Below are 15,574 nucleotides of genomic sequence, written 5' to 3' on the forward strand. Positions count from 1 at the left end.
CTTATTTGGGTCTGGTTGGCCTGTCTTATATCCTCTTACAAGTTATATAACCCTAGCCTGGAAAGTTCCAGAGCTTTTTGGTGGTCAGGGGCTATCTCTATATCAGCAATAACAGTATGTGACACATTCCGCCTGCTCTATTAGCACATCACCGTAATAACTGTAGCAGCACATGAACAGGATCTGGCCTAACGATGATTTTCTGACTGTTGCCCAGACTTTGTTCTATAAGCTCTACAAACAACATGCAGGGCTGATAACCTTTGTTACGATACTCACTGAATATGTTTCCACAGCTCTTCCTTTGCTTGGATATCTGGGCTTCTCCTGTAATCACAGAAATCAGGAATCAACCCTAAAAGTCTCGCATCTCACTTGGCCCAGTGTCAGTACAGACCTTTAATTTGGCAAAAACAGCAGGTGCTAAGGTTTGGGAGAATTGATGAGCTTTATGTGAAGATAACACTTTAACTATATAAGAGTTATTAAAGCAGAATAAAACAAAAATCAGGCTCTCAACAGAACAACAAATGAGCAGTCCTTGCTAATGATGTATTTAGAATCTACTTAAGGACAACTGAGTTTCCTCCAGTGACTTATTCTTTCTAGTTTCCTAAAAGACCAAAGAAGGCTAAGGGCTTTTCTTTTCTTTCCTTCTCACCGCTTCTAAGCTGAAGCAAAACGAGTAAGATAACATTTTGGTTTTGTGGACACTGTGATACAACATGAACTGTCTTGACCTAAAATAAAATAACAGGTACAAGGGAAAAGGAGTTGGTGGAACTCCCAAGATAGCAGAACAGATGACACCCAGCTGCTTAGGGAGCTTACTTTGGGTGTTACAATTCTGCAGAGGCAGAGGCTGTTCCAAATTAGAGATGGCTCCACCCAGCTAGTATAGGTTGGGAAACTGCTGGTAACTTGGAGATGATAGAGCTCAGCAGAATGTTCAGTGTCATCTGTCTGCCATCTTGAAAGTTCTACCAACTCCCCCTCCCTTGTGGCTATTAACTTACACTGCTGGATTATATACCTTTATTGTAATTAAATATAATTAAAGCACTTGTGATTTGCACTGGACATCAAACATCTGATAACTAAAAGATTCTTAGAAGAAGAGAATATTGTTAACTGCTGTAAAGTTGCAAAAGTGTCTGCCTATCTGATATTTGTGGCTATTAGTTACTCATCGGACTGTAGTTTTGATGATAAGAGAGTGAGACTGAGTGGCCTTCACCATTATTTCTATTACTTAACAATATAAAAATTATGTAGACTCTGAGTGAGTTACTAATAAACATCTCCAAGTCTCAGTTTCCTCATCTATAAATTGACCAGATGATCTGAAAATTCTCTCCCAGTTTTAACCTATGATTCTATGAAATGATTCAAAATTAATATAACTAATAATCCCAAAGTAATTAATCTTCATTTCCACAACTGAAGACTGATCCATTAAGAATCTGTTATTGTCTGTTATTTTTGAAGTGAATTGGTAATTTTATCTCTAACTATTAAGCTCTATGTTGCCCACATTCTAGTTCAAATAGTGTTTAGAGTGCCCAAAATTCCAGGGCAAAGGATACATCCAAAGCTAAAGAAGCAAATGCCAATTCCCTTCAATTGTCAGATTGTGTGTGTGTGTTTTTAAATAAATCTAAATTATGCTCTGTGCTAATAAGGAATGCATTAGCTTTCTGTTTGCATCAATACACACTTTATCTTTAAGCTAAACATCATTAATATTTTTATTCCATTTGTTAAGGTATATTTTATTATGTAGCTTTGTCTTACCCCAAGCTAATATATTTGACTTTTTCTTGTTCTTTTATTTTCGCTTTTTCTTTTTTAACACTTCCATGTACTTAAATGAACTAGAAGTTGAAATTTAACTGGATTTTAAAGCTTTCTAAAAATGTTAGGAAAGGAGGATAGATTCAGTTAAAAGAAAAAAAATTACCAAAACACTGTGTCTACTAAATTCCTTGTAAACATGAGATTTGGACCTTCAAGTTTTTCTGGATTTTCTTGTTTGTGTGTGACTGTTGACTTCAAAGGGGATCTTTTGATACTTCAATAAATGAATTTTTTACTCTGTAGTCAAAAATAATCAAAGCATACACCCAATTTTGTTTTGTAGGAAGGCAACAGTGTATTCGGTTTTAGAACTAAAAACTATATTCAGTAAAAAAACCAAACAAACCTCACACAATACAAGCCATTTAATTTTATGTTATTAAGTTATTCATGTATTATTAAAATCCTCAGTATAAGAGTATCCCTTTGAAAATAATGGCATATCTTACATTGGCCACTGATTTAGCCATACTGACAGTCTGTCTGCTACAAAGGCACGCAGGGTAATGGCTTTACCTAGGTAGGCTTCTTTAATGTTGTCCATTCCTCTCAGCTTCTCTCCTTACATCTTTCTGCCCCAGTCTCTGATTACCTCCCACCTACACAGGTTCTCTCCAGCATTCATTTTCCTACAGCTGGCCAGCCCTCTTGCTATTTGGGTCATATCCCTTCTACTTGGCAAAAGTAATTCCAGATATCCTACTATTTATTCCAGGGCCATAAAAGAACCAGTGGTGAATCTAAATTCACTTCAAAGAACTATGCCTCTAACCCAGATGGCACGTAGATTAAGTAAAAGACAAGAGGGGTGTTAAACTATTCCTTTATCAACTCAAAGAAAAATTAATTTCAGCAACTGGAAATCTCACTATTGGAAGGAGATAATTGTGTTCACACGTGACGTTACCTAGCAATACCATGATCAACAAAGGATTGATTGACTCTGTCATTCATTGACTCCTGCTTACTAATGTTAATTTAAATTATTTTAGTTAATGTTAATTTGATTTGACTACATGTGCAGCTGGTTCAATCTGGAACAACACATTAAAAATTCTAGTGACAAACTGTATGGTTTAGCAAGTACTTCACCAATAGCTTTTCTTGACCAAAGGCTCATGAGATCTATGTTGGAAAGGATCTCAGGCATCATCTAGTCCAACCCCCCTTATGCAACAGATGAGGAAACTGAGACCCAGAGAGGTCTAGTGACTTGCCCTATATTATACAAGGAATAAAAGAAGATCCAGAATTTGAACACAGGTCTTCTGATTCTAAATCCAGGAATCTTCTCATTGAAACACTTTTTGTTTTGAATTGAGCATCTGCCTTTGTTTTCCTCTCTTCTTGAGGATAATTTGTTTTAACTATTCTCCAACTCTGATAGGGGCTATCACAAACCAAGGCAACTAAATATATAAAAGCAAAAAAACAGTGGAATAAATCAGTTTGAATCGATCCATTATGAAAACTATAAATATGCAAAGGAAATGGAGCAGCCTGATCGGTTCAATATGTAATAATACACTTTTTCAATTTTTGTTTTTTTAACATGTAGAGCTAGAACATTTCACATACGAGCGTGATCGGTGTCTGGATCGCCGGTTATTGGGGTTGGCTTCGTTCTTTTCCTTCTGATGCCTCAATGCCGCTTCCCACTGAGGCACTGAATCAACCATGCCATTCTCCTGCCTTAACCTGGAAGAAAAACATTCACCTGAAGTAAACATCCCTGGGGCCTGGCATCTTATTTTTAGATTCCTGCTTTTAAAAGTTGTGGCATAAGGAGGAAATTCCGGTACTTGTTGTCATCCTAGAAAATAGATGTAAATATATGTATATATATTCAAATATATGTAACATACATATGCTGTTGACCAGTTTTGCTTACCTGTGTTTCCTTTTCAAAAGGAAGAGTTCTAAGGGAGAAATGTGAGGCAATGACTCATGTACAAAAAAGAAAAGTCATTAATAAAACATTGAGGTATATGTAATATCTATATGTACATGGTATTCTAAGAGTTTGATCTGTTTCCAGTTTTCTAGGGCAAAAAGTACATAAGTACATATGTATATGTGGGTATATATAAGCTTTTTTTTTTTTTAAAAAGTTCCATTTTTGAAATTTAAATCTTGAATTCAAGTATTCTTTGAACCAAAGACAAGTGTTTTTCACAAGATCTAGAGAAATGTACTAAGATGAAAGTAAAATAGAAAATCCAGTAGTTTCATATATTAAAAACACTCTAACTTCCGTCTTTAAGCTTACATAATTTCATTTAAACCTCAAAAAATTTGTGTAAGACAGGTGACAAATATGAGAGGAGAAATACAAAAAAGTTAAGTAAACTGCTCAAGGGACCATAACAGGTTTGAGACCTCTCATTTCTGACCTTATTTCCATCCTGATACCTTCCTATGAAGTTTTACTATACTTTTGAACCATTCTGGAGCTTCTTGCTGCTGCTCCATGTTCCCTAGAGAATGATCCATGATTAATCTTTTTCATTGAGAGTTTTTGTTTCACATTCCTTTATGGTAAAATTCTTGTTTTGGACTTTAAAAAAGTTCTTCCTTATTTTGATTTCTGTATTTAGGAGTGTCTCTATTGATTTATCTACTTGGGAGTTAGGATTATACCCACTAATTCTCAATTTGAGTTTTTGGTCTTTCATACTTTTTCATATTACCCATTCCATTGTCTCTGGCTTCATTCCTCATTGTTTGGATTCTTCTTCCTTCTAGAGCTGCAATTTCTATCTTTTCTCCTGAATTGTCAACTTCCTCTAGTTGGGCGATATGGTGTGCCAGCTGGGACAATGCCCAGAGTAAACTGACTACAACTAGGTTCCTAGTCCCCTTTACCCTTAGGCATAGAAGCCAAGTTGTCTGTGCCTAGCTAGTCTTCTATTCTATCCCCTAGGACACCGCTTGCCTTGGTATGTCTGGGCAAGATCAATATTTTCCACTTCTTGCTAGTTGTAGGAGGTTCAGACCAAGTCAAAGACTTGGGGAAGGGAGTATGGGGTAGGGATCACTAAAACTAGATCCTGACATACAAGCCTATGAGGTAGGCCAAGCCAAGTGTTTTAGCTCTATGATGTTATTTCATAAGACCTTTATTTTGTTCGCCTTTGATTACTATATGAGGTACATATTTCCTTTTTTTGAGGTTGTTAGGTTAGGAGGAGTCATACTAAAAACAAACAAAAAACCCACTCTCTCTATGTGATCCCTCATTCATTTATTTTAAATAATTACCCCCACTTCTACTACCAACAAATCATTCTTATTTTCTTTTATAGATGCCACTGTCTCCTTCAGATATTCCTTTGCCTTTACATATTAAAAAGGCTTCTTATTTATTGGCATTATGTAAACATCCTTGCATTTTCAACTTTTTTTTTTTTGAAGACTGGATCTCCTCATCTCACCTAGGCTAGAAATGCAAGGACTACTCATGAGCCTGATCCAGCTATAGACTGGCACAGGAACTTCGTATGCTCCATCTCTAACCTGGGCTGGTTTGCCTATCCTTAGGCAACCTGGTGCCCCCACTCCCTTCTGGGGACTATATATGATGTATAAATAAATGTGGATTTCAGGCATGTGACACCACGCTCAGCTCTCAATTTTTGTCTCAAACCTGTTTTTAAATTGCTTTTCAGTTATAGCTCCTGAAGAATGCTTAAAGAACAGAAAGCAATTTTTGCAAGCAAAGATATGTCCTTTGTGTTAAACTTGTGTTAAAAATAACTTATTTTCATTTCACAATAGCTATTCAGATACTTCTGTGTATGTTGGCAAATGCCCATTTATTTGCATGTTTTGATCTCTTATATGGAGGTAGCTCAGACCTTAACAAATGTGGACCTCTGAAAGTTACACCTGTTTTAATGGATGACCATGCACACAACAATCCATTTCTTTATTCTGTATGCTTTCACTGGCTGTCCTCTATACCTGGAATTCTTTCCCTCTTCATCTCTACCTCCTGGTTTCCCTGGCTTTCTTCAAGTCTCTGATAAAATACCACCTTTTGCAAGAAGCCTTTCTCAATTCTCATTAAACTTAGGGCCTTCCCTCTAAGATTATCTTCAATTTAATATAAATGTATATATACATATGTGTATGTGTATCTAGATAGCTGTATCTTGTTTGTAGACAGTTGTTTGCATGTTGTCTCCCTCATTGGAATGTGAGCCCAAAAGAGACTATTTTGGCCTTTGTAGCACTTAGCACAGTGCCTGGCACATAGTAGGCACTTAATAAATGCTTGTTGACTTGTCTTAGGTCAGCATCTCCTCAAACCCACAGCTCATGAGCCCTCACAGATGTTCCTCTTGGACCAGATTAAACAAAAGGATACATTAACTCAAAGCAAAAGCTTTTAAGCAGAATTCCTGGGAAAAGGTTAAAAAAAAATCTCCCTGACACAGGGAGAGTACACTGTCTCACGGAATCCCATACCATCTGTGGGAAAGGGAACTTAAGAAACTCAGACTACTAGTGTTCCTAGGACTGTGTCCCAGCTGGAATACCTATGTCCCAATTGCCAAAGTAGCCTCCAGGTCCTTCCCCAAAGTGCTGCTGGTTATCATCAATGTTGCACCCCATGTTGCACCATAGGTTCTTTGCCAAGCAGCTATGGACATTTTCAGGTTCTTTACAGAATTTAAGCCACTAAGTAATGTCTAATAACTGGGGAATTCAGGTATCTCTTTTTCTAAACATAGCCCAGGGCTATTTCAGCTCTTGTCAAACTCGGATAAGCACTCAAGAAAATTGTAAGAGTTTCTTAGGGCAAATCTGTCTTTTTAAAGCCATAAATTAACACCCCAAGGGAACTATAAAGCATTTGAAGAGCAATTCATCTAGAAGCTAAGTATGCCTATTATTATCCCCCCCCAAATAGAGAAAGATGTCACTCCACCAAATTCTTTTGGCATTCAAAGCTCTTCATTGCCTGCCCCTCCACACCATTCAATCTTCTTATGCCTAATCTCTGCCCCTGTGTCCTCTGTGATCCAGTGACACTGGCCTCCTTGCTGTTCCTCATAGAAGATACATCTCCTGACTCCAGGCATTTTCACATATCTGGAATACTCTTTCTCCTCATTTATATCTCCTGGCTTCCTGTAAGTTTCAACTAAAATCCTACCTTCTAAAAGAAGACCCTCCCAATTCTTTTTAGTTATAGTATCTTCCCTCTGTTGATTATTTCAAATTTATTTTGCATATTGCTTGTTTGCATGTTGTCTCCCCAGTACATTGTTAACTCCCTGAGAGCAGGGATTGTCTTTTACCTTTCTTTGTATCCTCCAGTGTTTAACATAATGCCTGGTATATAGTAGGTGTTTAATAAATGTTTATTGATTGGCTAATATATTTAGGAGTCCACCTACCAAGACATGTACAAGGACTATTATGAATACAAATAAAAAACGCTTTTCAGAAACAAAGACAGCCCTAAATAAACGCAGAGATATTAATTGTTCAAGATTGAGCTATGTCAATATAATGAAAAGGACAATGCTATCTAAATTAATTTACAGATTCAGTGTGATACTAATCAAGCTACTACAGCATTACTTTAGAGCTCTGGAAGAAAAAAACAAAATTCATCTGAAGAAACAGAAGGACAAGATTCTCAAGGTAAATAACGAAATAGGTTGGAAGGAAGGAGGCCTAGCAGTACCACCAAAACTACTTGATACTGGTTAAAAAAAGAAAAATCAATCAATGAAACAGATTAAGTACACAACATACAGAATTAAATTAACATGGTAACATGGTATTTGATTAAACCCAAAGACCATAACTACTGGGGTACACACTCACTAGTTAACAAAAACTGTTGGGAAAATTTGAAAACAGTCTGTTAGAAATTAGGTTTAAACCAAGATCTCAAACCACCTCTTACAATAACCTATAAATGGGTTTAGTTCAAAGGGCTGCGCTTGAGGACCCCGAGGGCCACATGAGGCTTCAAGGCTGCAGGTTCCCCACCCCGGTCTAGTTTATATGATCTAGCTATATAAGGTAACTTCATAAACAAATTGTTTTTATTATTACTGTTCCGCCTTTGTTTTTGAAGAAGAACAATAACAGCACAGGGCGATATCTTTAGTATCTTTGCCAAGAAAACCCCAAAATGGGATCTTGAAGAATCAGATACAACTGAAAATCAACCAAGCAACAACAATATTCCAGTTGGGCAATGTTGCTTTCTTCTGGGCTCTTTGTTAGAGTTTTGAAGCTGCTTTTCCTCATTGTATCTAATTTGTCCTTGGCTTCTGGTGAAGAGACTCTTAGGAGTCACTGCCATTCCAAGGACATTACTAGGACACTGATAAATCTAAATCTTTTGTCCCTTACCAAGGTCTTCTTGTAGCATGTACCTCGGGTAGGAGTAGAACTGAGGCTTCTCTTCTTTCTCACTCCCTTCAGTGATTTCAAGACCATAACTTGGTGACTTGCTTGAATGATAATTTCATTCTCTACCAACAAAGGGAAAAACTAAACTCTGGGTCTGATTCTCACCAGTAGAACAGTACTCTGGCAGTTGGATTAGAAATGATAGGAAGCTTAGGGGGTAGTAACCCCACTTCCCTTTTAAAGTTTATGAAACAGAAGAAATCCAGGAATAATTCCACAGACTAAAAAGTAAACCCAGGAGACAGGGGGGTCAGAATGAAATTTTGAAGTCACCAAGGGAAAGAATCCCAGCGAAGAAGAAAAACAGAAGTTGTTTAAAAAGGACAACTAGTTGAGATTTTTAAATATATGTACCAGGGATGGCAAAAAGATTAAGAAATACAGAATGAATTTTAAATATTATGGTAAGCAAAGAAATAGTGTTAGGAATACTAAGGTTCAGCCTTATTCATCACGACTGTAGTGGAGGGAGGGCTAGAGAGTCCAGATAGATACAAAAGTATGTATATGTTAAAAAAATACTTATATTTGGACATACATGTGAACATTTGTGTAAATATATGTATTGTATATTTCTTTTTTCTGGACTTGCACTATAATAGTCTGCTATTCTACAGTCTCGGGGTCCTCATGTTACAGAAGTTAGCTTGAGCTCTTAAAGGCTACGCCAATGGCACTTTAGGTGCTGGCTGATCCTCTCTAGAATAGATATGATTGTGGTCCTCTGAAAGATTTTCATCTGAGGGCCACCACCAAGAAAGCTGTCCACCAAATGGCGAATAATTTTGACCAGAGCAATCATGAAATCATTTACTAAAGCATGGAAGAGTTTATCCATGGAAAGAAAATCCATACTGATAAAATTAGACATGTATTAAGCAATAAACAATACTTTAACCACTTTCTTAAGTGGAAACTTAAGGCCTAAAAAACACACACATGCTGGATCCAGGAAAAGAAGTCATTAGGTAGAAGAAGTTCCTCAAAAATTTGGTTGATTCTCCAGCTCTGCAATGTTTTAAAATCCAGTGAAGGAAAAAGATAATCCATGGACCGTGACAGTGCAGTCCATTTAGAGGGAAGATTTTTATAGGTAGAAGGAACCTTTGAGAAGGAACTCTAATTCTGGTCTCTTGAATTAGACTGAAGAGGGAGAAGCTGTGCACAATTTCAAAGAGGGCTTAGAGCTGTCCATAGGAATTGATTACCCCTCTACCCTCAGCAAAGGTCTTATAAAAATAGTTTGGAAAGTCATGTGAGACTAGTAATTGAAGTAACATGTTAGGAAGTCATACCTCAATTGAGTAGTTTGAGTGTGTAAGGGTTGGAAAGCAACTGTTTGGTTTGAGTCACTGAATGATGTTGTAACTGTGTGTTTTCAGGTGTGAATCCCTGGGTAAACTATAAAGGAGTGTTTTGATCTTCTGGCAGGAAATCTCTGGAAGTTTTAAAGTTGTCTCAAAGAGCAGAACAAGAATTAAGGCATGTGGAGGCAGGCACCCCTAGCATTCACCTCACTGGTGATTTTGAATGTGCACTGGGTCTTGATCAGTTCCTGTGGAGCAACTGTAGGTAGAGACAGTGACAAATTCTGGCAGATGTGAGAGCTGACTAGCACAGTTCTGAGCTACCAGTAGTTGCTACATAGGAGAGAGCTAAGTATGCATATAATGGTATGGGTGCTTTGAGTGGGTGGGTGGTTCAGCATGCCATCCTTATTGTTTTCGCTACAACAGCAGGTCCCTCCCTACTAATGTTGGATTGAAATGTAGAGGGGCACCTAGGTGATGCAGTGAGTAGAACACCAACCCTGGAGTCAGGAGGACCTGAATTCAAATTCAGCCTCAGACACTTGACACACTTACTAGCTGTGTGACCTTGAGCAAGTCACTTAAAACCCAATTGCCCTGCCCTCCCCCCTCCAAAAAAAAAGATTAAAAATTTTTTAAATTTGAAATGTACATGGGGAGTATAATTTCCAACCATAGGAATTGATTTCAGAATTTCACTTAACTATAGTGATCAAACATTACCTGTTTTTCTTTTTCTGATGTTCTATATTAGAATTTTCAGATTCACTACCACTACTTGTGTTACAGCGTGAGCGAGACCTGCAGAAAACATATCCAGAAAAATTAGGACAAGTATTATATAGAAAAGAAAAAAGAACATCTCAAATGATGCCCCGTTAAGTGATGCCTCTGAGGATTCTATTTTACAATATAAACACTAAAAAATCAATAGCTTTAGCTGTCATTCCCCAGGTTAATATTTCTTCAATTAAAGTTAGGTATCTTTGGAAAATAACTGGAAAGAAGAGGAAGTTAGAAGATTTAGTTTACTGCCATGTTGCAACAGCAGGAACATAGCTATCTCCAGTAGGTCTGAAAAGGTGAATCTATAAATCACATTGTCGAGCAAAGGAGAATTGAGAATGGAATTACTAAAGAATTTTTAATAAACCATAAAAGAAAAACTAAGCACATTTTCAGAAGCTTAGAAAACAAAAAATTTTTAAGAGAAAATTTTAAAGGCTTAATGTAGGTATTAATCCCACATGTCCTAACTTGAATATTATTACTATTACTACTCAAGATGAAAAATTGTCTAGTAGTCTACACAATCTCTATCCATCCTGTATTTGTTTTACCTTCTCCTTTGCTTTAGATCTGAGTCTTCACCACTGTTACGTGCTTTCCTGAGGGAGAAAAGATAAGAAAGTTAAAGTAGATTATGATTAGCCAGCAAAGAAAAAAACAAACCAGAAATTGTCATTAACAAAAGAGATGACTTTTTAAAACTTGCCCCAAGACTCTACTGTCACACAGTGACATGGAATGACCATTAAGACTAAAAATCGTTCAGTCCCTTCAGTCTTGTCTGACTCTTTATGATTCCTTTTGTTTTTTTTTTTTTTTTTTTTTTTACAAAGATACTGAAGTGGTTTGCCATTTCCTTCTCCAGCTCATTTTACAGCTGAAGAAACTGAGGCAAATAGGGTTAAGTGACTTGTCCAGGGTGACACAGCTAGTAAGTGTCTGAGGCTGCCACCTAGCTGCCCCCAAGTCCTTTGGATTCACACAAATTAATGGCAAATCCTGTTTGTCAATGTCAGAATTAATTTATATAGAAAGAGTGACCTAGGGCAAATCCTGTTGACAGTAGGAAAAGAATCAGTGTTCTGAACCAATATATAGCAATAATTGGATTGTCTTTTTTAAGCATGTATTTTATTTTCAATTTATGGAATAAAAGAAGCATTTCTATAACATAATAGAATAAAAAGATGTTTGCACACAAAACTGAAAATTTATTATGTACAACTTGATATTGCTTTTAAATATAATAACAAAGTTATTTTGTAATTTTTTCTTTTTTTCCCTTTTTTCTTTAATGAAATTATTGTTTCTATGATTGTCCTTTAATGCAGTCATTCTTTAAGATTAGGTTGTTTAATTTCCAATTAATTTTTAATCTATGTTTCCATGGTCTGTTAATAAATATAATTTTTATTGCATTGTGATCTGAAAAGGTTGCTTTTAATATTTCTGCTTTTCTGCTTTTAACTATACAATTTTTTATGTACTCATATATGGTCAATCTTTTTTTTTTAATTTTTTTTAGTTTTCAACTTTTACTTCTATAAGATTTTGAATTCTAAATTTTCTCCCCCTTCCTCCTCTCCTTCCTCCCCAAGATGGTGTGCAATCTGATATAGGCTATACACGTACAATTATATTGAACAAATTTCCAAATTAGTCATGTTGTAAAGAAGAATTAGAACCAAAGGTAAAAACCATGAGAAAGAAGAAACAAAAAATGGAAAGAAAATACTACGCTTCGATTTCCATTCAGACTCCATAGTTCTTTTCCTCCTGCATATGGATAGTATTTTCCATCATGAGTCTTTTGGAATAGTCTTAGATCCTTGCATTGCTGAGAAGAGTTAAGTCTATCAAAGTTGGTCATTGCACAATCTTGCTGTTACTGTGTCCAATGTTCTGGTTCTGCTCACTTCACTCAGGATCAGTTCGTGTAAGTCTTTCCAGGTTTTTCTGAAGTCCACCTTCTCATCATTTCTTATGGAACAATAGTGTTCCATTACATTCATATACTGCAACTTGTTTAGCCATTCTCAGGTTGATGGACATCCCCATAAATTACAATTTTTGGCTACCACAAAAAGAGCTTCTATAAATACTTTTGCACTTGTGGGTACTTTTCCCATTTTTATGATCTTTTTGGAATACAGACCAAGAAGTGGTATTGCTGGGTCAAAGGGTATGCACAATTTTATAGCCTTTTGGGTATAGTTCCAAACTACTCTCCAGAGTGGTTGGATCAGTTCACAACTCCACCAATAATGCATTAGTGTTCCAATTTTCCCACATCTTCTCCAATATTTACCATTTTCCTGTTTTGTCATATTAGCCAATACGATAGGTGTGAGGTAGTGTATGGTCAATCTTTGTAAAGGTACCATGAACTGCTAAGAAAAAGGTGTATTCCTTTCTATTTCCATTAATTTCTCTCCAGGTATCTATCATGTCTGCTTATCTAAAATTCTGTTCACTTCCTTGACTTCTTTCATACACACACACACACACACACACACACACACACAGTAGTACTACTATCTCCATTTGTAATTCATTTAACTTTTCTTTTACAAATTTAGATGCTATAGTATTTGGTGCATATAGGTTCAGTATTGATATTGCTTGATTGGTATCTTTTATCAAAATGGAGTCACCCTGTTTATCTCCTTTAACTAAATCTATTTTAGCCATAACTTTGTCTGAGATCATAACTGCTACCCCTGCCTTTTTTGTATGAGCTGAAGCATAATAAATTCTACTTCCACCCTCCATTTTAATTCTCTGTGTATCTCATTCTTAAATGTGGTTCTTGTAAACAAACTATTGTTGGATTCTGATTTTTAATCCATTTTGCTATCCTTTTCCCTTTTACATCCCACTCACATTCAAAGTTATAATTACTGCTTGTGAATTTCCCTCCATCTTATTTTTATTTACTATTTTCCTTCTTAGCTTCTCTTTTTGTCCTATCCCTGTTACCTGATCTTCTCCCCTAACCCTCCTATTGCTTATTTTATCCACCCCTCTAAGAGTTCCTTATCTTCTTCCCCCACTATCTGAATCTTAATCTATATACCCTTCCCTCACCCTACCCTGTCCCCCAGTTTTCTCACCTCTCAACAATTTCAGAAGACTTCTATACATTGGATATACATTCTAGCTATACATTCTCTACACTGTACAAGTGTACATCTTTCAGATATGCACTGTGTTTCCTCTTAAACCCAGATAAGAGTAAGTTTCAAACATTAGCAGCCCTCCACCCCATTTATTTCCTGTGTTAGTTTTTTCTTTTACACTCCATTTTAATGAGATAATTGCTCCTTTTTACCCTTCCTACCCAATTTTGTTTTTAGAATCACCCCATCATACACAACTCGGCCCCCACCTTTCTTTCAAACTACTTTAGTAATGATTACAGTTTTAAGAATACTGATAACATTTTCACATATAACAAGTAAACAGTTTGATCTTAATGAGTGCCTTATAATTCATCTTTAATGTTTTCTTTATATTTCTTCTGGATCTTTAATAGTGAATTTTCCATTGAGTTCTGATCTTTTTGTTATAAATATTTGAAAGTCAGTTCATCAAATGTCCATTTTTTTTTCATTCAGCATTATGCTCAACTTTGCTGGGTAAGTTATTCTTGGACACAACTCCAGCTCTTTTGCTCTCCAAAATAAAATGTTCCAAGACCTATGGTCTTTTATTGTAGAAGTTGCTAGGTCTTGTGAAATCCCCATTGTATTTCTACAGTATTTAAATTATTTTTTTCTTTTTGCTTGTAATATTTTCTCCTTAACCTAGGAGTTTTGAAACTTGACTATGACATTCCTATAAGTTTTCATCCTGGTATCTTCTTCAGGTGGGGATTGGTAGATTTTTTTTTTCTATTCCTACTTTATCCCCTTGTTCTAGAACTTTAGGCCAATTTTCCTTAATAATTTCTTGTAATATTGTATCCGGATTCTTTTTTTTTTTGATCATAACTCTCAGGTAGTCCAACAATTCTTATCTTGTCTCTCACTGATCTGTTCTTCAAATCACTTGTTTTTCTAATGAGATGTTTCAGATTCTCTTCTATTATTCTGTTTTTATTATTTCTTGGTGTCATATAACATCATTCAATTCCAGTTGCTCAATTTTAGTTTTCAAAGAGCTATTTCCTTCCCTAGGATTTTGGACCTTTTTTTTATAATTGGTTAACTTTCTTTTCATAATTTTCTTGAATTACTTTTATTTTTTTTCCTAATTTTTCCTTGATCTCTCTTATTTTATTTTTGAATTCCTCTTTATTTCTAAGAGCTCTTTTTGGGCTTCTGGCCATTTGACATTTTTATTTTTATTTTATTTTTAGCAGCTTGTTATTATAATCAAGTTTTAACTGGATTGTCTTAAATATATACTTGGGACACTTGGCTGTTGTAGTGGATAGAGTGCTGTGCCTGGAGTCAGCACATCTGAGTTCAAAACCAGCCTCAGACATTTACTAGCCCTGTGACCCTGGGCAGGTCATTTAACCTTTGCCTCACTTTCCTCAATTGTAAAACAAGGACACTAGAGAGGAAATGGGTAACCACTCCAGTATCTTTGCAAAGAAAACCCCATAAAAATAGGGTTATGAAGAGTCTTCAAGATTGAACAAAAACATATGCCAACTGATAAGATAATTTAAAAGGACAGAGAAGATAAGATCCTCTATATTATTATTATTATTATAAATTTTCTTGTCCTGATAAGCTGAATACCTCTCATAGGCCACACTACCAGGAAGGATTTTATAACCCCTTACTACAATTCCTTATCTCAGATAACTGTGCAGGCTACAGAAAACAAAACAGAACAATTTCTAATCTCAAAATATATGCTATTTTGGGGGCCATTTGGCTCATTCCAGATTCCTAGACCCTAAATGGAAGACCTATTACCCCTCTTCCAGATTTTTATTTTTATTTCTGTGACTGATTAATATAGTCTCAGTATACAGCTCAGAATTATTCCCTAGTAATGGTCCTTTCAGATGTCTAGACTTTATTCACTTTTAAAATCATTAACATTAGCAAGGGGTTTTGCGAACCCCTCCCTATAAGACAATATCTAATTTGTGTGTAGGAAAGAAAGAGCTGGGAGATGGAAGGTTAAGGACCTTAGTCACAAGAGGTCATGGGGTAGAAAAA

General features: G+C 36.0%; 1 protein-coding gene across 1 annotated transcript in view; it reads right to left on the bottom strand.

Moving 5' to 3' along the window:
• EPB41L4A (erythrocyte membrane protein band 4.1 like 4A) overlaps positions 1 to 15,574 on the bottom strand; it is a 194,507-nt gene that overhangs the window by 10,135 nt on the left and 168,798 nt on the right. The window contains exons 16-19 of the mRNA XM_036740959.1: positions 10,946 to 10,993; positions 10,329 to 10,406; positions 3,436 to 3,555; positions 280 to 327 (exon numbers count right to left, since the gene is read on the bottom strand). Of these exons, the coding sequence (XP_036596854.1) occupies positions 280 to 327; positions 3,436 to 3,555; positions 10,329 to 10,406; positions 10,946 to 10,993 (294 nt within the window). The remainder of the gene's footprint in view (positions 1 to 279; positions 328 to 3,435; positions 3,556 to 10,328; positions 10,407 to 10,945; positions 10,994 to 15,574) is intronic.

Source organism: Trichosurus vulpecula, chromosome 1 (assembly GCF_011100635.1).
Source record: "Trichosurus vulpecula isolate mTriVul1 chromosome 1, mTriVul1.pri, whole genome shotgun sequence".
NCBI classification, from domain to species: Eukaryota; Metazoa; Chordata; class Mammalia; order Diprotodontia; family Phalangeridae; genus Trichosurus; species Trichosurus vulpecula.